At 43.4% G+C, this 24,474-nt stretch overlaps 1 protein-coding gene and 1 long non-coding RNA gene across 4 annotated transcripts; both read left to right on the top strand.

Annotated features, from left to right (window-relative positions):
* Positions 1–24,172, top strand: rnf130 (ring finger protein 130). Of its 3 annotated transcripts, none has more exons than XR_009527887.1 (10): positions 1–161; positions 681–1,162; positions 5,196–5,387; positions 10,766–11,016; positions 12,587–12,658; positions 16,738–16,820; positions 18,883–18,979; positions 20,174–20,384; positions 21,574–21,790; positions 22,932–24,172. XR_009527887.1 is itself a non-coding variant. In XM_060063809.1 (10 exons), exons 2-9 carry the CDS (start codon positions 889–891, stop codon positions 21,693–21,695), a joined length of 1,302 nt encoding a protein of 433 aa, XP_059919792.1. In that variant the 5' UTR covers positions 1–161; positions 681–888; the 3' UTR covers positions 21,696–21,738; positions 22,932–24,172. The 3 variants fall into 3 exon arrangements, 2 of the variants coding, with proteins under 2 accessions (XP_059919792.1, XP_059919793.1); XM_060063809.1 differs by having other exon boundaries at positions 21,574–21,738; XM_060063810.1 differs by lacking the exon at positions 21,574–21,790.
* LOC132466563 (uncharacterized) lies at positions 12,665–16,314 on the top strand. The gene is made up of 2 exons (XR_009527888.1): positions 12,665–14,726; positions 14,757–16,314. It is a non-coding gene; the product is annotated as an uncharacterized LOC132466563 (long non-coding RNA).
* Positions 24,173–24,474: the final 302 nt, after the last annotated feature.

The raw sequence follows: 24,474 nt of genomic DNA, 5'->3' as shown, positions 1-24,474 counted from the left end.
TTGCGCCTGCGCTCTGCGTCGCCACCGCGAGAAAGACTCCACAGGCTCGAGCCTCTAAACCTCCCCGCCAGCAGCGGTTTTCTCGAAAGGCCACGAGCTACTGAAATGAAAGCTGCACTAATACCTCTTCACACGTCGGAGTCTACGACTGCATGAAGAAGGTAGGCTGCGACGGTCCGTTTAGTCTTATTGTCGTCCTCGGAAAAACGACAGACGTGGTCGTTTGTCTCTACCGTGAAGATTTTTCTTCTGTGAAACAAAGCAAAGGCAGCAGCGCTCACTTGTGGCAAAAAAAAAACCACAAGGAAAAAAACATCTGTCAACGTCACATTTGGGAATGACATCTAAACATCGGATTTGTATGCGGTCTTGTTGTTCGATATAAACTTATAGGCCAAGGGCTGCATGTCGGCCTAAATAGTCGTTGTCTGTTATGGACATGAATGTGGGGCTAGGAGATCTGTGGTGAAATCCTCTGTGTGTTGTCAGCCAAGTCCCTTCATAACGCTTATTGTTCTACAGATGTTGCTGCAGAGACGCTGCATCTCCCTACTCTCAATCCTTTAGGAGCATTTAATAATCGTTATTATTATTATGAATTTAAATAGCCTCATTTGATGGCAATTATTGCAGTTTGGTCCATTTTAATATGTGCGTAATAATTTTTGTTTATTTTGTAGGCCGTGTAGCGTTGACACGCGTTGGGAGGGTTTAAAGGACACGACATGAAGAGGACAGCATGGTGTGCATGAGGGGTCGTCACACGCAGAGGGAATGACACGCATCCTCTATGACTGTGAGGGTGAATCTTAATTACTGCGCGGAGCTCGTTTTCTGACCAACCGGTTGGATGTACTACGAGGGAGCGCGCACCTAGACGGCCCGAAGATGTCCCAGAGCTGGACCGCCGCCACGCCGTGCCGCTGTATCGCCGCCGTTCTCGTTCTTCTCCTTCTCGTCTTGCCCCCGCGCGCTCTCTCCATCCGTGCCGACAAGGCTCTCAACAAGGACGACCACGTGAGCGCCACGGTCAACGCCACCGTGTTGGACTCAAAGGGCAACCCCGTCCAGATGATGAGCAACGACGACGGCACGTACGGTCAGAACTCACCGAAGAGCGACACGAAAGGCACGGTGATCGCGCCTGCGCATTACCATGGAGGTAAGTTCACTGTCAGTTCTAATGTAGCCATGGCAGTGTGACACCGAACGATTGCAGGGGTGTGGGCATGGTGCTTGCAAAGTGTAATTTCACCCTGATAGCATGCCCCCCTCTCTGTGAGCATTCATCTGAAACGCTTGCACAGACAGGCACTTTAGTTTTTTTCACATTAGGCTACTTTATAGACTTTATATCAGCCAGCTAATGAATGTCTTTTTTTTTATTTGGAGATATGGATTAAGGTCAGAGCAGCTGTATCTCAAACTCACACACATGAGCGCACGCACACACACACACACACCTACACACACACACACACACCTACACACACACACACACACACACACACACACACACACACACACACACACACACACACACACACACACACACACACACAGTGTCAGATAGACTGCTGTGGTTAGTGCTGAATTAGAATGGTGTAGGAGTAATGTGTAGAGGTTATTGTGTCTGGAGTCTATTGTGTTGTCAAGATGTCAAGGGTTGTGTTAAGGATGTTGACCCGTGTGTGTTAAGGTCAACATCAGAGGATGCAGAGATTGGTCGTTCAATCACCTTTCTAGAACACAGCCTTTATGTTCCAGAACATTCTTGTAATAGTCTACAATGTTTTTATTGTCCTTAGAATTTAGATGAGTCTTCATGACGGTATTACAACATGGTATTGATGTGTTCTGCTTGGCTAGTTGAAAAACATATCAAATTCATATTCATATTCCTGTCATGCTTGTGAAACTGGAACTAAAGAAATAATCTAAAACAATTATATCTTCTTTGAACACAAAGTGGTGCTTAAAACAGATGGGTTTAATAACAGATAATATCTTACTGGTTTAAGCTTACGATGATGGCTTAACATTCATGAAGACCGCATGATGATGTTTTAAAAACTACATGAAAAGATGGCTTAGGTTATTATTAGTCACAACCATTTGCATCATGCTTTTGCAAGCTATTTGGCTATGGAAACATCTGTGAAACGACAATGTTATAAGGTAAATTATATCATGGGCATCAGTTGGGGTCTGACCTGAGATTGAACATGACATGAAAATGGTCTGTCTACCACCTCACCTTCATCTCTGCGTTGGGTTTAATGTCGCACCTCATCATCTTCTGAATGTAAACATGCGAGAGGGGCAGCTGATTGGCTGTCATCAATTACTTATTAAGAGTACTTTATTAAGAGGCATGAATCAATTTTTAGAGAAATTGTAAAAAAAAAAAAAAAAAAACACAGAAAATCATTGATGGAAACCCATTTTCACACACTTTGTCCGTGAACAGAGGAGGGTATTAATATAACAAAGGAATTGGTAAAACGGAAACTTTCCATTACCTCATGTGTCTGTTGTTCTGCTCCACATCAGCTAACTGTGACCATCCCTATCCAATCAGAGCCCGGCTCTAAGGGGGACTCCACCCCCGACCCCAAAACCATTTTCACTGTCCAATCACAAACCCCAAAGAAAGTAGGCTACAACACAATGAGACAAACTTTTGGACTCAAAGAAAAAAAAAACAGGCAACGGGTTGTTTGTTTAAACTGTACAACATTTATTTGACATGGTTTATTACCAATCATGAAAGTTTCCATTTCATAGGCACGTGTGTTGTTATGTGTTGTGGTCAACAGAGACGTAACAGACATTATTCAGAGTCAGTGGCCTAGTTTGTGGCTTCTCTCTGTGGCCCGAGGTAATAGGCTGACCTGTGTGGAGGCCGGCTCCCCACCCAACCTCTCTATTCTAACCACTAGACACCACATGCTCAGTCTGGTTATGTGCAGCCCTTGGACTATAGCCCCAGAACCAGTATTGGTTGTAACTCCCACCAGCAGCCGCATCTCCTCATTGAAATGATCATTTATGTATAATACCTGGCTCAATAATGTCTCAATAACTTCTGTTTTGTGAACTTAACACTGACCTATACTCACAGGGGTTTAACTGCATTAGTTCTACTAATCGTAGCTTTCAAATGCAGTTCGTAGCTTTGGATTTATTGCCCATTCAGTTGAACATTTAGAGAGGTAATATTGTTCTTTCTTTTTAACCATATAGTCATGATGTTTCCTGTTTTGATGCGTAACGGGTAACTTGTATCAATGGGACACTGTAGCGTTTTAAGTAACGTATTAGCTAAAATCAATGTCTTCATTCATAAATATGTCCTCATTGGTGTAAAATGACCTCTGCCATAATCAGACTTATCCTCCTGAGCAAAGAATTTCTTATCTGTATTTACATTGAACGGGTAAGTCCTTAGGAGGCTTCCATCTGACACGCCACAGGAAAAGGAAAAAGGGAATTAAAGAAAAGGGAACTAAAAAGGCAACGTGACCTGCAAATTCAAAAAAACGTGTCACGTAGTCATAGCTTCTTGGCACACAGCGCCTACCGTGCAACCAGGTTGCAACTCACATTTGAAAAAGTCAGGCGCTGGAGAGCACTATTTGTTTGAATGCGAAATACAATTTTACCACGTTAGGAGAAATTCCTACACGGTGTCGTAGTATGACGTTAATATATTATTAGTATATTAGTATAATCACAAATTAACTTAAAATCCACTCTGGGCTTAGCTCTTACTCTTATTAACTGTTCAAAAGATTGTGGTGAGTGAAGCTAGGGCAAATGCCAGCTACAGTAAAGTAGTAGTACCTTTATCCTAGGAGTCACAGCAGCACAACGGTACTCCACGAATGGAACCACAAGCAGGACACCAAAGTTCATGCGCAAAGTCAAAGCTTGGGTTCTCTGATGATGTGATTGGTTCAAAGTCACATACACACACACACACACACACACACACACACACACACACACACACACACACACACACACACACACACACACTGTACCAGATGCTTCCAAGGACACTGCAGACCTTGTTGCTCTGAAACTGGGGCCTCGTCCTCAAATGTTCCCCTTTCCAAGAGATGGTATTTTTCTCTCTATTTTCTCTCTATCTTCTCTCTATATTGAGTTATGACACAGAGTTTCAAAGGCCTCAAGGCTGAAATATATAACGTGGCACCATCTCTATGTAGAGACCGATTTAAGTAAAAATTCCTTACACAGCTGATAAAATTAAACCGTGTACTTTATTCTATTCTCAAGGCCTCCTTGCCCATTTACTTATAGAGGCCGTGTAGACATAATAGATTCAGACATAAATATTCTTCGTCTGTGGTTCTTAATGGCCCACTAATTGTTGTGTTCCCATCGGCCTGTAACTGGCGCGAGCAAACACTTATAAGACCGGGAGGAGCTCTGGATTGTCCCATATCTATACGGGTACATTTTGCTGGTCGATCTACCGGTAAATGTATTGACCTATGCTGGTAGATATACAGTCTTGTGCTGGTAGATCTACAGAGTTATGCTGGTAGATCTACCCATTTTTGATGGTAATAGTGGCTCATAGGAACACGTTAACCAACGTACGTGTATGTGTGTGTGTGTGTGTGTGTGTGTGTGGGTGAGTATGTCTTTGTATGTGTGTTTCTCTTTGAGACGGAGACATTTGAAGCGTGAGGTCTTGCATCACTATTTCTTACTTTGTCTTATCACTTCTTCTCTCTTTTTGAGCACACAGGAAGAGGTTTTTATGCGTGTGGTTTTGCATCCCCTTTTTCGGTAATTTATTGACACATAGCCTTTACTTCCTCTATGCAAGCACGCATGCACACACACACACACACAAACACACTACAGATGTATATGCTAAATTAATTATGATGAGAAACATAACCTACGATGATCAGCCATTAAAAAAATGGCTGTGTGAAATATCCTGTTGTGCATTATGGTGCCCAGAGCTTTACTGTCCCTGTCTTGTGTCACCGTTGTACTGGAGTCCTTAGCATGTGACGTATCGTGATAAAACCGGCCAGCCTTCTGACCAACGGCTCATCTCTGCTAGCCTGACCTCCTCACCTTGAAGCTGGGATTCCTCCGGCTCTGAACTCTCTCCAGTTGTGTTATGTCTCTCTCTCTCTCCCCCCCAGTGGTGGACCGCCAGGGCTGTGACCCCCACACACGCTTCGTGGTGCCCCCGCGCACCGGGCACTGGGTGGCCCTGCTGCAGCGCGGGAACTGCACCTTCAAGGAGAAGATCCTGAAGGCCTCCGCCTACAACGCCTCTGCCGTGCTCGTCTACAACAACTCCACCGAAAAGACGGTCAAGATGGGCCACGACGGTACGACGCCGGAGCACACCGCGGCTGCTGCAGTGTGTGTGTGTGTGGGTGTGTGTGTGTGTGTGTGTGTGTGTGTGTGTGTGTGTGTGTGTGTGTGTGTGTGTGTGTGTGTGTGTGTGTGTGTGGGTGTGTGTGTGTGCGCGCACTTAATATTGAAAGGCTTTGAAAATATCCCAAACTCCCACAATGGCGTTGTGATGTAGTAATCACAAAGTCAGTAAGATGCTCTGTAAGATGACGTCATAGCAAAAGGGGAGGAGGAGGGAAAGAGGTGTGGGGAGAAACAGAGGTAGGGCTGTCTGAGTCATTACCTGTGTTCCAACAGCATCGATGAGTCTAAATATAGCACAGAGCTGAGGAACACATCACAACTGCTCTGGAGCCTTCCCAGCCCCTCAACGTAGTGTCTTTCTGTGATGACCCTGGCCGTGTCTGTGTGTGTCTGTGTGTGTGTGTGTGTGTGTGTGTGTGTGTGTGTGTGTGTGTGTGTGTGTGTGTGTGTGTGTGTGTGTGTGTGTGTGTGTGTGTGTGTGTGTGTGTGTGTGTGTGTGTGTGTACAATAACAATAACTTCAACCAGACCTTCCCTTTCCACATTCCAAAGAATTTAAATAAGAACAGGATTATGACATGCAGCTTCATGGCATTTGGTGGTTTGTGGTACATAAAAATATGCGAAAGTAACAGCATTGACCTTGTGTGAAAACATTAGCAGGGCAAAACTTAATGGGTTAAGTGATTCTGTGCGCTGGAACCTTTGTGTTGAAGACATCACCAATATGTGGGTTTGTGTGTGTACAATAGTGTTGCAAACCAGTACTCAAGTAAACGAGCACTCGCTAAGCAAACCAAAAACACACAGAATTTTCCAACATCTTATAGATGTTTTTTATGTTATGTTGATAATGTATTTTGAGATACGATATACAGTATAAGGAAATAGTCCAAATTACAACCATTGCAAAGATACATATAGTATTCATGACTTAAATAGGTTTGTTCGCAAAAGTGTAGTGGCTGGCAGGAGTAGATAGAGTGCCCCTGTGTTCGAACAGTGTACAATAATGACAACCGCCCTTGTACGTTCCGACATCAAAACTGTAAGTGAAATTTATAGCAGCATAGCGATATTCTGGTGGTGAATTAATGAATCCCCCGTCTCAATAGCAGCTAACGTAGTTGGAAAGAGAGCTAAGGGAACTAAAGATGTGATTGTATGAATCCCTTGTGTCTAGAGGTGCAAACCTGCCGAGGAGACGAGGCTATTTACTCCTTGTGCATCTCTCTCTCTCTCCCCCTCTCTCTATCTCTCTATCTCCATCCTTTCTCTCCCTCTCCCCCCTCTCATCTTTCTCACTCTCAGTCAACTAAGTCTCTTCTCTCTCATTCCCCTCTGTCTCTCTCTGTCTGTCCATGTGTGTCCCTCTCCCTCTCTCCCTCCATCCCCCACTCCCCCTCTCCCCTCCACACACACTACACCTCTCTCATCCACAGGTGGCAGATGTCCGGCTGGGTGCGTAAGTCACCCTGAGTCACGGTTCTTACCCCCGGGCAGTGCTTGATGTGTGCTCAGCCTGTTGACGGCAGAGCCCGGCCCATAAACTAATGATTATTGCCCGCTGGCTCATGGTTGTGACTGACTGACCGCTTCTTCCACGGCCAATTGACTGACCTCACAGTGGCACTGAGTGGTGTGTGTGTGTGTGTGTGTGTGTGTGTGTGTGTGTGTGTGTGTGTGTGTGTGTGTGTGTGTGTGTGTGTGTGTGTGTGTGTGTGTGTGTGTGTGTGTGTGTGTGTGTGTGTGTGTGTGTGTGTGTGATTTTGTGTCTCTAGTTGTGTGTGTGTGTGTGCGTGTGTGTGTGCGTGTGTGCGTGTGTGTGTGTGTGTGTGTGTGTGTGTGTGTGTGTGTGTGTGTGTGTGTGTGTGTGTGAATGTTAGGGATGGCGTCCACCTGGCCAATTATTTTAGAGACAGAATATACCAACCTCTCCAGCTGTGACACAGGGTGCAGTTTAATTAAGTATCACATTGAAATGAAAATGTGCTGAGAGGGTGCTGTCAGAGCAATTTAAAAGTCCATTCTCTGATGGCATTGTGGAATTCATCACAAGAACATTTCCAATATTGCCAACAAGGCACGAAGGGGATAAACAAGTGAGCCACATCATTTGAGAATGTGCTGTACAATAATGTATGGAAATTATGAGGAAGAAAACACAAGCAATTGCATACAGTTAATGGTTATTCATGATTCCTCAACCTTCACTAAACCATATGATACCAGACAGATGAACTGGATTGGGTCCATGTTAGCTGTAAGGTCAACTGGCTAAACAAGGCTTCAGATAAGGCTCGGGGCATTAAGGGATTGAACTCAGATCCTCTTGGTTGGTGTAGTTGGATCCACTGCACCAGTGTGCCACCAGGTTGTTTGTTCAGATCACTGAGCGTGATATGAACATTAATAACCAGCCTGTGCCCACGAGAAATGGCAAGTACAAAAACCAATACGGGAACTATGGCAACAGAGTAGGCCTCCATGAACATTCAGTTGTGTTTGTTTGACATCTCTGGTAAGCAATGCATGACATAGCATGCACATGGGTTTGTATTGTTTTTATTATCAGAATCGTATATATAGATGAGATGAATGGATGCAGAACACGAAAATAAATATCTCAAACTTCTAGGAAGAATGTTATGTACTTGGATGGATTGTTGGGATTGCGACAAAGTTTACTCACTGTATCTGAGGAGAACACATCTCTATGTATAACGTCAATATGTATGTTTTCAAGAAGATTGCACTAATCGGAAATGGACTATGGAACGTGCTCTAAGTCAAGTCTATATACCCTATACCCTGTCGGATCCATATTATCATCTGCATCATCATCATGATCATCATCATCATCATCGTCCCAGTCATGGTTTGCAGATGAGCCAGCAGCCAGCAGCAGCAGTGTATGGAACTGTCCAGACTGGTGTGATATTTTCATTGCCAATTGTGCGATGCAGGTGGAAGACTACTAAATTGGAAATGTTAGTTTAGAAATGTATCTCTGCCAGTTTTAGTTTAATATATAGTGTTCTGCTGCGTTTTAGTTTAATATATATTGTTCTGCTGCGTTTTAGTTTAATATATAGTGTTCTGCCAGTTTTAGTTTAATATATAGTGTTCAGCCAGTTTTAGTTTAATATATAGTGTTCTGACAGTTTTAGTTTAATATATAGTGTTCTGCCAGTTTTAATTTAATAATATATAGTGTTCTGCTGCGTTTTAGTTTAATATACAGTGTTCTGCCAGTTTTAGTTTAATATATAGTGTTCTGCTGCGTTTTAGTTTAATATATAGTGTTCTGCCAGTTTTAGTTTAATATATAGTGTTCTGCTGCGCTTTAGTTTAAAATATAGTGTTCTGCCAGTTTTAGTTTAATATATAGTGTTCTGCCAGTTTTAGTTTAATATACAGTGTTCTGCCAGTTTTAGTTTAATATATAGTGTTCTGCTGCGTTTTAGTTTAATATACAGTGTTCTGCCAGTTTTAGTTTAATATATAGTGTTCTGCTGCGCTTTAGTTTAATATACAGTGTTCTGTCAGTTTTTGTTTAATATATAGTGTTCTGCTGCGTTTTAGTTTAATATACAGTGTTCTGCCAGTTTTAGTTTAATATACAGTGTTCTGCTGCGTTTTAGTTTAATATATAGTGTTCTGCCAGTTTTAGTTTAATATATAGTGTTCTGCTGCGCTTTAGTTTAATATACAGTGTTCTGCTGCGCTTTAGTTTAATATATAGTGTTCTGCCAGTTTTAGTTTAATGTATAGTGTTCTGCTGCGTTTTAGTTTAATATATAGTGTTCTGCTGCGTTTTAGTTTAATATATAGTGTTCTGCCAGTTTTAGTTTAATATATAGTGTTCTGCTGCGCTTTAGTTTAATATATAGTGTTCTGCTGCGTTTTAGTTTAATATATAGTGTTCTGCCAGTTTTAGTTTAATATACAGTGTTCTGCTGCGCTTTAGTTTAATATATAGTGTTCTGCCAGTTTTAGTTTAATATACAGTGTTCTGCCAGTATTAGTTTAATATACAGTGTTCTGCCAGTATTAGTTTAATATATAGTGTTCTGCCAGTTTTAGTTTAATATATAGTGTTCTGCTGCGTTTTAGTTTAATATATAGTGTTCTGCCAGTTTTAGTTTAATATATAGTGTTCTGCTGCGCTTTAGTTTAATATATAGTGTTCTGCTGCGTTTTAGTTTAATATATAGTGTTCTGCCAGTTTTAGTTTAATATACAGTGTTCTGCCAGTTTTAGTTTAATATATAGTGTTCTGCCAGTTTTAGTTTAATACATAGTGTTCTGCTGCGCTTTAGTTTAATATATAGTGTTCTGCCAGTTTTAGTTTAATATACAGTGTTCTGCTGCGTTTTAGTTTAATATACAGTGTTCTGCCAGTTTTAGTTTAATATAGTGTTCTGCCAGTTTTAGTTTAATATACAGTGTTCCGCTGCGCTTTAGTTTAATATACAGTGTTCTGCCAGTTTTAGTTTAATATTCAGTGTTCTGCCAGTTTTAGTTTAATATACAGTGTTCTGCTGCGTTTTAGTTTAATATACAGTGTTCTGCTGCGCTTTAGTTTAATATATAGTGTTCTGCCAGTTTTTGTTTAATATATAGTGTTCTGCTGCGCTTTAGTTTAATATACAGTGTTCTGCTGCGTTTTAGTTTAATATATAGTGTTCGGCCAGTTTTAGTTTAATATATAGTGTTCTGCCAGTTTTAGTTTAATATATAGTGTTCTGCTGCGCTTTAGTTTAATATACAGTGTTCTGCCAGTTTTAGTTTAATATACAGTGTTCTGCTGCGTTTTAGTTTAATATATAGTGTTCTGCCAGTTTTAGTTTAATATATAGTGTTCTGCTGCGCTTTAGTTTAATATACAGTGTTCTGCTGCGCTTTAGTTTAATATACAGTGTTCTGCTGCGCTTCAGTTTAATATACAGTGTTCTGCCAGTTTTAGTTTAATATATAGTGTTCTGCTGCGTTTTAGTTTAATATATAGTGTTCTGCCAGTTTTAGTTTAATATACAGTGTTCTGCTGCGCTTTAGTTTAATATACAGTGTTCTGCTGCGCTTTAGTTTAATATACAGTGTTCTGCCAGTTTTAGTTTGATATCTAGTGTTCTGCCAGTTTTAGTTTAATATACAGTGTTCTGCTGCACTTTAGTTTAATATACAGTGTTCTGCTGCGCTTTAGTTTAATATATAGTGTTCTGCCAGTTTTAGTTTAATATACAGTGTTCTGCTGCGCTTTAGTTTAATATACAGTGTTCTGCCAGTTTTCCCACCAAACCAATGCGGCCCATCTACCAATGCAGGCACTGGTGACACTGTAGCAGTCATGATCACCGAAGCGTACGGCAGAGAGATCCTGTCCCACCTTGAGCGCAACCTGACGGTGCTGGTGAGCGTGGTGGTGGGCCAGCGCGGGCCCACCAAGAACATCAACCGGGGTTCCCTGGTGTTCGTCTCCATTTCCTTCATCGTCCTGATGATCATCTCGTCCGCCTGGCTCATCTTCTACTTCATTCAGAAGATCCGCTACACCAACGCCCGGGACCGCAGCCAGGTAACACTAACACTAGGCACTAGTAACTCGCTCCAGGTCGAAAGCCAGGTCAAAGAGATACAGGCCTCTCCGGCTGTCCATTCAGCCAGATCTATGACACCGTATATATACATACATACATATAAAAAAAAAAAAATTAAGCTTATTCTGCAATGCAATACAATTCGTGCTTGCACAGACGTAAACACACTCACTGAGCTGGTTTGTGCAAATGTTTTGGCAACTGAGTTAACAATCAAAAGTTTATATAAGATAATAAGACATCCTAATCATACAGGGGCTGTTAATTACTTATTTCCTTGTTTAAAGGTGAAAGCCGGTTCACTGTTTTGAAGAATATTTAGTTGAAAAACCTTTAAAAATCAATGAATGGAAAATTTTGTTAACCTTGCTAAGGTATTTTGTTGTCGTTCTTATAAAAAAAAACACAATAATGAATGTCCGCTCCAGGTAAAATTGTCAAGCAGTGAATGCAGTGCAGAACACTGTTATGGAAAAAAGGATTTAGGTTTTTGTCAGAGCTTAGTCCCTGTCCATCCCCCTCCACCGTCTGCCTCCTCGTGGCTACAGGGACAATGAGAAAAGCCCCTATTAGAATTGTATGTAAATTGCTCCAGAGGCTTAATAAAAAACGTCTAGTGATTATATCTGTTCCTGCATTATCTACCTAAACGGCTCCTCTCCAAGCTGCTATGGCTTTTTTGAGCAACAGCTGTATTAACAGCCACTAACTAATGGTCAGTTGCTAGCAGTTAACCTGTCGCTAACAGTACTCCTGTTGCTAACAGTTTGCCAGTCGCTAATGGCACACCAGCTACTAACTAAACCAGTTGCTAACGGTTTTCCAGTTGCTAGCAATCGACCAGCTGCTAACACCAATTGACAGTCACCAATGGGGCACCGGTTGCTTACTATCAACCAGTTGCTTACAGTCAGGCAGTTGCTAACAGTCAACCAGTTGCTAATGTCAGCCAGTTGCTAACAGTCAACCAGTTGCTAACGGTCAGCCAGTTGCTAACAGTCAACCAGTTGCTAACGGTCACCAAGTTACTAACAGTAAACTGGTGATCCATCACACATCAACAACAGTGTTTCTCCACACTGTACTCTCATGCTCTGAACGTAAAAGCATCTGTCAATAGGGAGTCTGTTAAATGGACAATATATTGGACGGTAGCCTAACTCTGCCCCGCGAAGGATAAGATTATCCCTTAGTCTTAAATTCTAAGTGCATGTCCTCCATGAAAGATGATACGCTGAAAGAAAATCACTTTGATTAATCGAGGGGGACGGTTCCAATAGTTGAAAGAAATTTGCTTTATCAAAATATAAGCACTTTTACCTCAACTAACCCTCTATTCACCACCAGTTTCTCCGTCACCTGCCTCTTGTCTCCCCTCTTGTCTTTCTGTGCTTCCTTGTCTCTCTTCCTCAATCCCTTTTGCCTCACTCTTTACTCCCTCTTTACATTCTTCCATTCCTCTCCTTTTGTCCCCTTCTCTATGTCTGCACTTTTTCTTTCACCTTCCTTTTTATAACTCTTTCTCTTTCCCTTCTCTTCTCGCCTTAGCGTCGCCTTGGCGATGCAGCCAAGAAAGCCATTGGGAAGCTGACCACAAGGACCGTGAAGAAAGGAGATAAGGTAAAGTGTGCATTTGGTTTCATTAAGGAATACAATTAGGGTCTTCTCTGTCGAGCATATTATCAGAATAGCATATGCATAGAAAAATATTTGAGTCAGGGAAGTGGTCTTTATTTGTCGCTATCATAATGCAGACTCTTAAATCCAACATGGGTCCGGACAGCTAGTACACACATATGCACTCACACCAGACCTAAGAAACTAAACTCTGGCCCGAAGGACACGCTGTAACTTTGTAGAGGGGTGAGGATTAATCAGACCCGACTAGCCGATACAGGGCCATTTTCGGCTGCCATTCATTTAATGTCTCCTGCCTGTACGAATGGCCTTCGCCTCCAGTCGATGGTGGGTTTAAGGCTTGGGATGAGATGTGATCAAAGTGACAAACGGGGAGTAGAACTTCCAGCCACTGCCTTAATATTGACACTCCCGTTTCCAACAGACTCATTTCAGAGTTAAAGGTCAAGGAGGAGAGAGCGAGAGAGAGCGAGAGAGAGCGAGAGAGAGAGAGAGAGAGAGAGAGCGAGAGAGAGAGAGAGTGTGACAGTGTCATTAATCAATCCTGATATATGAAGTTGTTTGTTCGACCCGCTAAGACATCTGGGAGCCAGTGGACATTTTGTGCTGAACAAAATACTTTACTGGTTTACTTTAATAGCCCTGATATCCAATCCCACCCGCTCTCCATCTAGTGGCATGAATGAACACGTACACCGTCGTTTCTGAGGAGGAGTATAGAGTTTAAGGTAAATTTATTCAAGCCACTCATGAGTCATTGAAGTGAACTGACTTACGTACGGTGAATAGACCGCAATCTGCAATGCATCTGCTAAATCTTTGACGCATTTCCGGCCCACGCTAGCTTGGCTAGCTTGGATAGTAGGCTAGGTTAGGTAAGGCTAGGCTACGTTGTGTAGCATTAGTGGTGTCGAGGAGACAGCTCTGTGGCCTGGACTGACGCTGGGCAAGGTCACATCGCATCCCCTGCCATGAATAAAACATATGAGAGAGAGAGAGAGAGAGAGAGAGAGAGAGAGGGAGAGGGAGAGGGAGAGGGAGAGAGAATGAGACAATATTGGAGAGAGAGGGCAGGAACAAGAGAGAGATACAGTTAGATGATGAAGGAGAGAGGGAAGGAGAGATAAAAGGAGAGTAATGTTCAGTGAAAATGCCAGAGATGGGAATGAGGGGAAGAGAGGAGAGAGATACACAGTGGAGATTCAAGATGGCAGGAGGGAGAAAGAGTGAGAGATGCTGAAACTGAATCCACCCCCTCCCGTAGGCGGTCCACTGGGAGGGCTGGAGTCAGGGGCAGTTAGAGGAAGAGGAAGATGAGAGGTGGAGTGTGAGGGAGAGGAGGAAGTTGAGATGTTCACAGCTGAGGCATGCCATGAAACACAACTTCCTGTGTAGTCACCAATAACCCCTAGCAGCTCATTGGTTGTGGCGGCTGAGGAGGAGGTGCCCTTGGCAGTGCTCATCATGTCGAGCCGACATCCAGGCAGGCACACTATGGAGTGTAACTACGTAAGCATGAAATCCAAACAAAAGTACACAATTTAGAATGGAACCTCAATGGGTGGTTTTAGTTTTCAAACTCACAACCTGTAATTGCTGATGGAACGGTTTAATACGTACACGTTTTAAGTGATCCAGCTCAGACAAAATGGAACAGCGGCTGCCAACGGAAAAGGTTGTCTTCGTTGCGTGTTTCTCCACAGTGTGAGGCAGGTTGCTACGTCATTCCATGTACCACCTCCATTGCCTGGCGGCTGGCAGCTTCTGCACAGCCAGCCAACACCCATCAGTCATGAGTGCCAGACAGACTTGAAGGGCTTCTTAGGGGGTGTGGAAATCTAATCCTAATCAAGTCAATAAGTAAGAAAAAAAAAGATTCCCTGAGAATGATGTTCGAAAAACTGCAGTCTGCAATGTTTCTGCAGGATGGAAGCAGCATCACGTCAGCTCAAACAGGCGGTTAAAGATCTCTCCTGCTGGAAACCGGTTACTGCCGTGTGCAGTGGTGGAGGGAATACATAGGGTGAGGGGAATGGCAGTTAGGGTTAGGGTTAGTGGTGGAGGGAATACATAGGGTGAGGGGAATGGCAGTTAGGGTTAGGGTTAGTGGTGGAGGGAATACATAGGGTGAGGGGAATGGCAGTTAGGGTTAGGGTTAGTGGTGGAGGGAATACATAGGGTGAGGGGAATGGCAGTTAGGGTTGGAGAGTGTTAGGAAGAACACAAAACTAATTATCTGAGATGTTTCATTTTATTGTAATTGGATCTGTTATCCAATTTTTAATCCATACATGGAGGTTTTATAACATTACACCTGCATTGTAATGTACAATCCAGTAGCATATACCCTTTATTTTACTATATACTCACAGCTGAGTATAGTTTATAATATGATATGAAGATAGCTTATTAAGAATTTTTGACTTTGAACATCTCCTACATTTAAAAACACCTGATGACGACGGTCTTCCGCTCTAAGCAAAACTGGGCGCGGCTTCAAAACTGCTAATCCCTGGAACCCTTTAAAACAGAGAAAGATTCAGCTGAAGTCGTTCGCGAGTTTTCGTTAAGAAATATCGTGGGTGTCTTCTCCATTTCGATTCGGGTGGGTCGAGAAGGGTGAGGACACTCCTTGTGGAGGTTATTGATCGCCCCATGTGCAGGCGCCGTGGGTGGGGGCGGTTGTTGGTGTGTTTTGTGTGTGCGTGTCTGGGCCAGGGGGGTGGGGTTGCGCGATGGCATGTCCTTGGCTCTGAGGCTGTTTGTCCTCTGTCATGAGAGACAGATAGCCAGTATCCAGAAATAACTCAGCATTGATTCTCCACTACCCCTCCTCACTGCCTTGCGTTGGGTCATCTCCCTCTCTCTGTCTCTGTCTCCCTCTCTCTCTCTCTCTGTGACTTCTCACTTACTCTTATTCTTTTTCTCCCAGAATGAAGTCATTTAACCATCCTCCCCCACTCAGATTTCTCTCTCTCTCTCTCTCTCTGTCTCTGTCTCTCTCTCTCTCTCTCTCTCTCTCTCTCTCTCTCTCTCTCTCTCTCTCTCTCTCTCTCTCTCTCTCTCTCTCTCTATTCCGTCCCTGTCTTGTTTTCCGCATGTCGGCTCTCCTGTTGTTAATCACTCTCTTTTCCACCCGCTGCTCGTCCCCCATCATTTATTCTTGGCCAGTTTCAGAGCTCTCTGATTGGCTGTGAGCCCCGGGCCGATGCGCTGCCTGTCGTGATGTATTAATGCGCTGCTGTCCATTGTTAACAATGTGGATGAATGGGGAAAGACTCACTGTCTTCTGCTCACACACAGAGGGGGTTATTAACACCGCAGTGTCCAAAGCCACGGTCATCACGACCACATTTCAAAGTACACCGGGACGTCCAGGTCAGCACATTTACAAGAGAAATCTCCGGCCCATTATTGATTCAAACAGCCTGAGCCGTGAGGGTAGGGGCCAGGGGGAAAGGATAGGAGGGGGAAGAGAGGTGAAGTATAGGAGGTGAAGGAAAGGTTTGGAAGGAAAGGAGGGGAAGGAGAGAGGTGAAGATGTAAACTCTCACCTGGACAAACCCATCCTGGCATTTCTAAACAAGCTGTTAACATGCACGACTTAAAGCATGGACTCATCGGGTCTCTGATATTCAGACCCCAGTGTTTTGCCAGTTGACTTCTGCGAATTTCTGAAAGATCAGCGTATTATTCCCGAATGACACGGGAGCCGGGGTTGATGTAAAGGATAAGATGGCCTCATAGGTTCTGGAAAGGTTTCAGACAACGTGTTGAGGTGGAGGTGGAGGAGAAGAAGGGGGGGTCTCTGGCGCCCAGAGCTGCCAGGTGTTTGAGGCCAGAAAAGGGTTGATTGGAAACATATGGAGGAACAGTCTGTTACCTCAGACTGCTGGCCCCAGCCGTACAACACACACGTACACAAACTCACATTGTTCTATATGTTGTGTTTGAAGTCAAAAATAAGAAGATTTGATGTTTCGTCGAGTAGTACGATTTTAGAAACATTTCTGCAGCTGCAACATCCTGTTACTGTGTGTGTGTGCGTGTGTGTGTTTCAGGAAATTGACCCAGACTTCAACCACTGTGCAGTGTGTATCGAGGGCTACCAGCCCAACGACGTGGTGCGAATCCTGCCTTGCAAGTAAGTTCAGAATAAGCATGCGTGCGGATATTCTCGACCTTTGACCCTGTATAATCTAATGTATCCCAACCTCATCTCACATTCAGGCAAAAGTATCCCTGTCTATATATTAACACCCTTGTTCACATGCACACCCTTAGATGCACTTATGTTATTGTTTAGTTGAGTTAAAAGCAGTTTTTTTGATATGTGTTTGGTATCAAATATAGGTTTAGACTCTGTGTGATCCCAAATTGAGCTCATATGTGTGTGAGGAATGTTGCCTCATGAAGTATATCTCTGTGAGTCAAGCGGAAGGGTGTGAATATAGCAGTTAGGGGAAAGCTTGTGTACATGATCAGTCCGTGCAGACCTTTTTTCCACTGCGATAAAATGGCAGAGTGTGTTTAATCTGGTTTTAGTCCTTGCAGTTCTGCTCATCCAAACAGGCTGCCAGAAGGAACCTAAGGTGTACCACAACCCACACATTGTCCTGTAATGAATTTAACTGCTCCAAATGAGCTGGCTGCTCACCGTCTAACGGGGCACACCACAACCACTGGGTGCATTTATTCTCTATGTGTATAAGGCTCATTTGGGCGATTTGGTGCCTTTGGTTAGAGTCAGTAGGGTTAATCCAAGTCTGAACGTGCATGTTTTTTACTTTAAATTTGAAGGGTTGACCTGACATGCACATGAGATGTCTGTAGTTGCAAAGACTATCAGACTCATTGTGTTAATGAAAAAAGATATGACCTTTCCTTTTTTTAAATAAACATGAGTTATGAGGACCATAACTATAGGAGGATTAAGAACTAACTGTGCCGGTGAACACAGACAAAAAAATGGGCATTTCTGCCTCTTTTCACTTCCACAACATTGATTCAAGGGTTCTAGAAGCTCGGACACCTTGTCCGTTGGCTTCAGTATTTGCTCCATATCGTAGATCACAATTGCTGAAGCGGCGTGTTGTTTTAAAATGGATGCTTGATGAGTCATTAACACTCGTGATGTGAACTGTGAAGCCTGGGAGAGGTGAGAGCTGGGAGAAGGACCTCTGTACGTTCACACAAAAGCACATATAAAGGCAATCACATGCGCACGTGTGTGTGTGTGTGTGTGTGTGTGTGTGTGTGTGTGTGTGTGTGTGTGTGTGTGTGTGTGTGTGTGTGTGTGTGTGTGTGTGTGTGTGTGTGTGTGTGTGTGTGTGTGCGTGTGTCTGTGTTTGTATATGTTTATGTGTGCATTTGTTGTGGGTTTGCTTCGATGTGTGCCTGTTTACTTGCCTGGGCCTGAGTGTGTGTGTGTTTCTGGATATGCGTCACTGCATGTTTTTGTTGCATCATCCAGTCCAGCTGGCCCATTGCCCCGCTCATTGTCAAAAAGCTATGAACAGGGTCATCGCAGAATGAACCCGTCACAACCAACCACGATCCAGTGTTTGGAGTCCCCTGGTGGTGATGTCTGTCTTAGCGCAATACTAAAGTAAATACCAATGTTATAGATTCGTTATTATAATGTTATCAATAAAAGAACATTAGAAAGGAAATTTTACTATCTAAATCGAATGGTATTTTTTAACTCTATACTCATTATTAGAGTCATTATGAGAGAACGTTGACTGTAGATATATATTATCAGAGTATATAAAAAACGTTGGTCCGAGCCTGAATTTCCCCTTAAGGCCCAAGCCCTAGTTCTGCTCTGGCGCCCCCTTGTGGGACGCTGCAGTTCTGCTAGACCCTTTGAGCATCCACGGGATGACGACCGTACTGTAGACAAGGGAGACAGATAACTGTATTTGACCAGGAAGCTTCTCTCTATAAATTAATCCTTTAGATATCCTTTACCTCTCTCCCCCCTACTCTCTTTTTCTACCATCCGCCACTCACCCCTCTCTCCCCATTTTCTCTCTAACCCCTCTACCGTACTCCTCCTCCTGCCCTCCTCCTGCATTCACTCTCTCCCTTTCTCCCTCTGCAACCTCCCCTTCTCTCTCCCTCTGCCTCCACGCTCTGTCCCTCACCTCCCCCTCTGTCTCCCCCCCTCGGTCCTTCACTCTTCCTACCTGTGTCTGTTCCAGGCATGTCTTTCACAAGATGTGTGTGGACCCCTGGCTCAACGAGCACTGTACGTGCCCCATGTGTAAACTCAACATCCTCAAAGCTCTGGGGATCATGGTGAGTCCCCCCCCAAACACATCACAAACACACACGTTTTAACATCTTCTGCTTCTTTTGATGTTTCTGTCATTATGGTGTTGTATCTGTTATTCAGCTGTTAGCTAGTCATTAGTGTATATAGTAATGTTTCTTACATGTCATAAAATCAAGCTTAACCTTTGACGTTCAAGAGCTTTCTTTTCCTCTGCATTGTGCAAAGGAGCAAACATCTCCCCCTGCTGGCCACGTCCAGTCACTCATGGCACTAGGGAGCCCTCATAGTTGATGGGATTTTCAATGCCATTTAACAATCATTACCTGAGGTGAAAATTGTTTTAGTATATACAACACGTGAACACTAAACAAGATAACCCTTTGTGCCGGGATTTATTTATTTTTATTAGGTTTATTCGACCGTCAAGCAATATCCCAATTTGAGATCTCAATCATGAGATATTGCCCTATATCCCGAGATAGCGAACCAATCAAAATGCGCCTTCTTAGGAGGTTCACGTGTAGCAGATACTAATTATACACACTAAGGGCAACCACCAACTCTCTGTACACAAAACTCTGAGGGTTTTGTGTTTGGCATCGTTTTTTAGTTTTAGTTTCAAGCTCAAACTACCAAACGATAATGTATCCATAAAGTGGTAAAAGAAACGGAGCGTTTCAAAGTTAAGACTACTGGACCTCATTGTGATTGTTTCTGTTTTGCAGTGAGCTAGGACATATGCTCCGGATTTAATATTGGCAAATCCATACAATAGAAATACTAATTCAGGACAGATACTTACAAGGCCAACAAAGAACAGCTTTTTCTTTCTGGAGTCCCAGTCTAGGTGGCTAAACTAAGATCATTTAAACCAAACAAAGAATAAGATAGCGATTAATTGCCATGTTAGTTTGCAAATATGAGGATTGTTTTTCTGATATGTTGGTTCAGTGGTTCAAAATGCTTGTAAGAAACGGACAGATGCCGGTAACGTGCTGCTAAGATGCAGTAAGTCGAGGAATAAAAATAGTTTCAGGTCAAATGCAGGTAAAATACAAAAAACAGGGCCAATACTAGATCACTCATTAAACTAAACAAACCTAAGAAAGAAGTCGCTAATCTTAGATCTATCCAAATATTATATTTTCCCCAAAGAAGCCACTGTAAACAATTCTAAAACAAGCTAAGCTAAGGCATGTGTGTCTCCCCAACATAAGACCAACCTGCCGTGCGTGGACAACGTGGCCTTTGGCATGGAGAGGATAGGCCGCAGCCAGACTTCGGGCAGTCAGAGGATGGCTCTGGTGGACCTCTCCAACGAAGCCTCCATCAGCATGGAGCCCCTGAGGCCTTCTGGGGGCCCTCAGGGGGTCCCCTCGGACGGAGAACTCACCCCTCACACCGGGGAAATCAACATTGCCGTCACCAGTAAGTCTCGGCCGTTGTTTGCCTCACCATGTATCGGTCTCTCTGTTCGCTTTGTTCGCCTGCTGCGTCTCCTTTTGTGGCTTTTGTTTTGACTCCTTCTGTTTGTGTGTTTCTGATGCATTTGAGGAAATGGTTATCATAGATGCATCCCAGGGAAGTGAACGTAACCCTTCTCGTTGGTGGAGACTCATGGGCGGCAAGCGAATAGGAAGGCAGGGATGTTTTTGTAAAATCTTGCTGTCACCTGCTCTTTTCTGCTCCCTCTTTTTACCATATATCATTCGAGATAGATGTTATCCAGATATACAACAGTTGTCTCAATGAAGCCGGCCGCCATTACAACAAAGACATCCATTGAGCCATAGCAGCTGTGCTTGAGTGAACTTGAGTACAAGCTACAAGAGGACATTTTGGATCAGATTCTCTAATCATACTGGCCCCTTCTAGTGGTGAACAGCCACCAGAATACCAAATCAGCCTTCTCCTGACCAGTTTCTTATTTGGGATTATTTGACTCTGAAGAAAAAATCTGAGACAAACAAGCACAATGGTAAATGCAATTCTGATGCCAGTTCTTATGGTTTCCAGAGAGAGGATGATTTCTCACTCGCCATAATAGCCCACACTTCAAGTTGAAACAGGATATGGAGGTGGGGTGGAACAAAGTGTAGGAGAGATCACGGAGATAGTGCGCTGCAACAGTGAGAGTACTTAAGAGAACCATCGCTACTGGTTACACTTCTGGTGTATCATCCTCGGTTAAATTGAATCAGCAAACACTTGTTTGAAAGGGAACACATGAGAGCTGCCAAAAATAACATTTTGGTTCAATGTCCGTTTCATGTTGTCCTGCCTTCCACTGCATTCTGTCCAATGTTTGTTTTTCCTTCAGTCGCTTAATCCAATTGATGGTCAGGCATATCAAGGACTCTGTCTTTAAAGCTCGGAGTCTCTTATCTCATGTTTGGCCACTCTCTTTATCCCCCAGCCATTCCCAGTTCTTGCTTCTAACGTGCTCTCGGCTCTTGCTCTCTCCGTTTACCGCCCGTCATCTCTGAGTCTCCTCTTCTGTGCCTCTGGGCCAGTGTAAGGCCACTCTGGTCTTTCTTTGGGTCTTTCTGTGGTTCCTTGGAGGGTTGGGGGGGGTCCCTCTCTCTCTAACTCCTGATCCCTGTCCTTGATTTGGCAGAGCTTTGGGTTGTGGTCCTCACCTTCGGTCTTCTGTGTGTCCTGGTGCTCTGCTTCATCATCATGAAGGCTGCAACACTGTTCAGCGGGCTGGATGGAGAAGCGATGCCAGTAGAGGATTAGAGGAACATTGACCTGGAAGATGACCTCTGACCTCTGAACTACTGTAGGTCATCCTCCGTCATGGGTTCCTCCCTCAAGATTGACCTTTTTGAAATGTAATCAAAGCTCCACATTATCCCTAGCATTGTGGTTTCGTTATGTACCCATTTGTCCGTGTTCCCAACATTTCACTTCTTCATAGCTTAAAGGACGCAAAGTGGATTCTGTTTATTCCAACCGAAAAATCTTGATAATTCCAACAACTTGCAGTAAAAAACAGAATGACAATTAAATGGGGTTTCTTGTAGGAATATAGATGCTGTGGGGATTCAGACTGACTGTGCTTTGTGGCCATAAGGTCATTAATTTTAATGAGGACACTTCTACGCATCTTGATTAAACGGGAGAGAGGGACTATTTTTACTCTTTGAATACTCAATGCCATCAAGTGTATTCTGTTCGGTTCTGCAAAAACCCCAAGACCTTTTCCTTGTCACAGTTGTTGTTCCTAGATTACTTATCATAATGAGACCAAATTGAAGAGATAAGGGAGGTAAGAGTGAGCAGTTCTTCAACTGGAAAAACAGGAAAACTAGGCTCTTCAACACTTCTATTGCTCCACTTCGAGCGATTCTGCCTCTCCTTTCTTCTTCCTTGAAGGGCTCAGCTATGCCCATCTCCTAGGCTGCCTCGGCTACATTAGCCGCTACATTAGCTGCTACATTAGCAGTGGCATTAGCAGTTCAAGACTGGTAAGAATCTGATGACACATCAACATTCCTCAATCTTTTCCAATACAGTGTTACCACTGGCCTTTGCAATATTCAATTCATTCTCCTTTTGATTAAATTTCATGAGTTCTTAGGTCAAAGCAGTTGCTGCCCAAACTTTTACTACTCAAGTACATAAATTACTTGAATTCTATTGAATCTTGTCATTAAATCTTTTTAAAAGCGCAAGTTATAAGTGTGTGTGTGTGTATGTGTGTGTGATGAAAGAGACAGTGAAAAGTATCGAGAGGCTGCAAGAGGGAAAGAACAAGCGAGAGATACACACAATACAAGAGAGAGAGAGAGAGAGAGAGAGAGAGAGAGAGAGAGAGAGAGAGAGAGAGAGAGAGAGAGAGAGAGAGAGAGAGAGAGAGAGAGAGAGAGAGAGAGAGAGAGAGAGAGAGAGAGAGAGAGAGAGAGAGAGAGAGAGAGAGAGAGAGAGAGAGAGAGAGAGAGATTAAACCTCTTGTATCCCCCTCACCTCCAGGTGGCCATTTCTTCAACCGGAGCTCTGGCTCTCCTCGGAGCATCGTGTGTGAGGTTGAGCTGCCCGACAACCAAGTGCCCCATGACCTCTACGACGACAACAAGTCATGAGCTGCGCCACCAAGATGGCCGACCCCCCTCCTCCTCCCCCTTCCTCCCTCTCTTTGCCCCCCCCCCTCTTTTCTGCCTCCTTCCTTGCTGAAGGACCCTCTTTGGAGCGTGGGGGTGTTTGTGGGGGTGTAAAGGGAGGTGGGCAGGGGGTGTTGCGATGGACAATGTCTTCTGAACATTCACATCAAAGACTCTTCTGTCTCTGCCGCTGTGGATTGTTACGTTGCTATGTTGCTATGTCAGTAAGCCCGGAGGTTGGAGTGAAGCGGTGGGGGGATAATGTTGATTCTGGGGTCTGCAAAAGAATAATCCTTCTTTCATGTTTTCTTATATTTCTCTTCAAACGAGATACCTTTGGATATATATATATATGTGTATGTATATATGTATGTATATATATTATGTATATATATATATATATATACATATATGTATGTATGTGTATATATATATCATCTGCTAAATCACGTCCTGATTCACAAAGCTTCCCTATTGGGCCCTCTCTCTGTGGGTTGCGGTGAAAGCCCACAGCGTGCTGCCTGCCATCGTGGACCAGCTTTCTCTCTGTCCCAGCCATGATGACCGCAGCGATGATGACCCCGTGTAGACCAGTGAAGAGGCCATTTTTGAATAGCAACACACTGACAGCCTCCTCAACCAATAAAGACAGTGAAAGAGGAAGCACTGGATATGGAAGTCATTTCATGGACAGAAACCAGTGTTTGCAAACAGTGTTATAATCCTGTAGCAAAAGAACACATCCCTACTGTTTCTCTAGTGCTGCGAGACGATAAATGTGTATACAAAAAGCTTATGAAATACCCTCTGCGTGAAATTATCTGAAGCCCTCAACAGGGGACTAGTATATAACGTATATATACTGTACAATCTATATACACCACGATATAGCTTTTAAATGGCCTATGAAAAAACACAGTTTTAATTTCCGTTTCTCAGTCTTGTCAGCCGAAAGAGATTGTTTTTAGTTTATTTTCCTTTGTGTTCTAGTCTTTGTATCTAATACATTGTACCGTGGTGGTGAATAGCAGGGCACTTGGGTTTGGTCTCTGTGCTACATATGCAGTCCTGCCTCCGCATTAAACATGTCGTTACTGCCTATGTAGCAACGAATCTTGCCTTTTGTCAGTTTTTGCCCTTACTTTCTGCATTCCACAGTGTCAACCTCCCTTAACCCTGGTTCTTCTGCTACACTGTGTTAGCCAAATGTTACAAAAAATTGGGTTGGCCACTGCTGCTAAATCTGTTCATTATTAGGATGTACAGATAAAAATGAAGAGATCGACAACAATTTCCTGGAAATGATTGTGCCAGATATTGCTGAAAACATCTCGACAACATGAGAATTAAAACAATAGAGGAATGAATGTAGATTAACAAGAAGTAAATATTAACACTAGTGCATAATAATAAGG

Source organism: Gadus macrocephalus, chromosome 10, assembly GCF_031168955.1.
Source record: "Gadus macrocephalus chromosome 10, ASM3116895v1".
Taxonomy (NCBI): Eukaryota; Metazoa; Chordata; class Actinopteri; order Gadiformes; family Gadidae; genus Gadus; species Gadus macrocephalus.
This window is presented reverse-complemented; position numbering and strand designations above follow the sequence as displayed.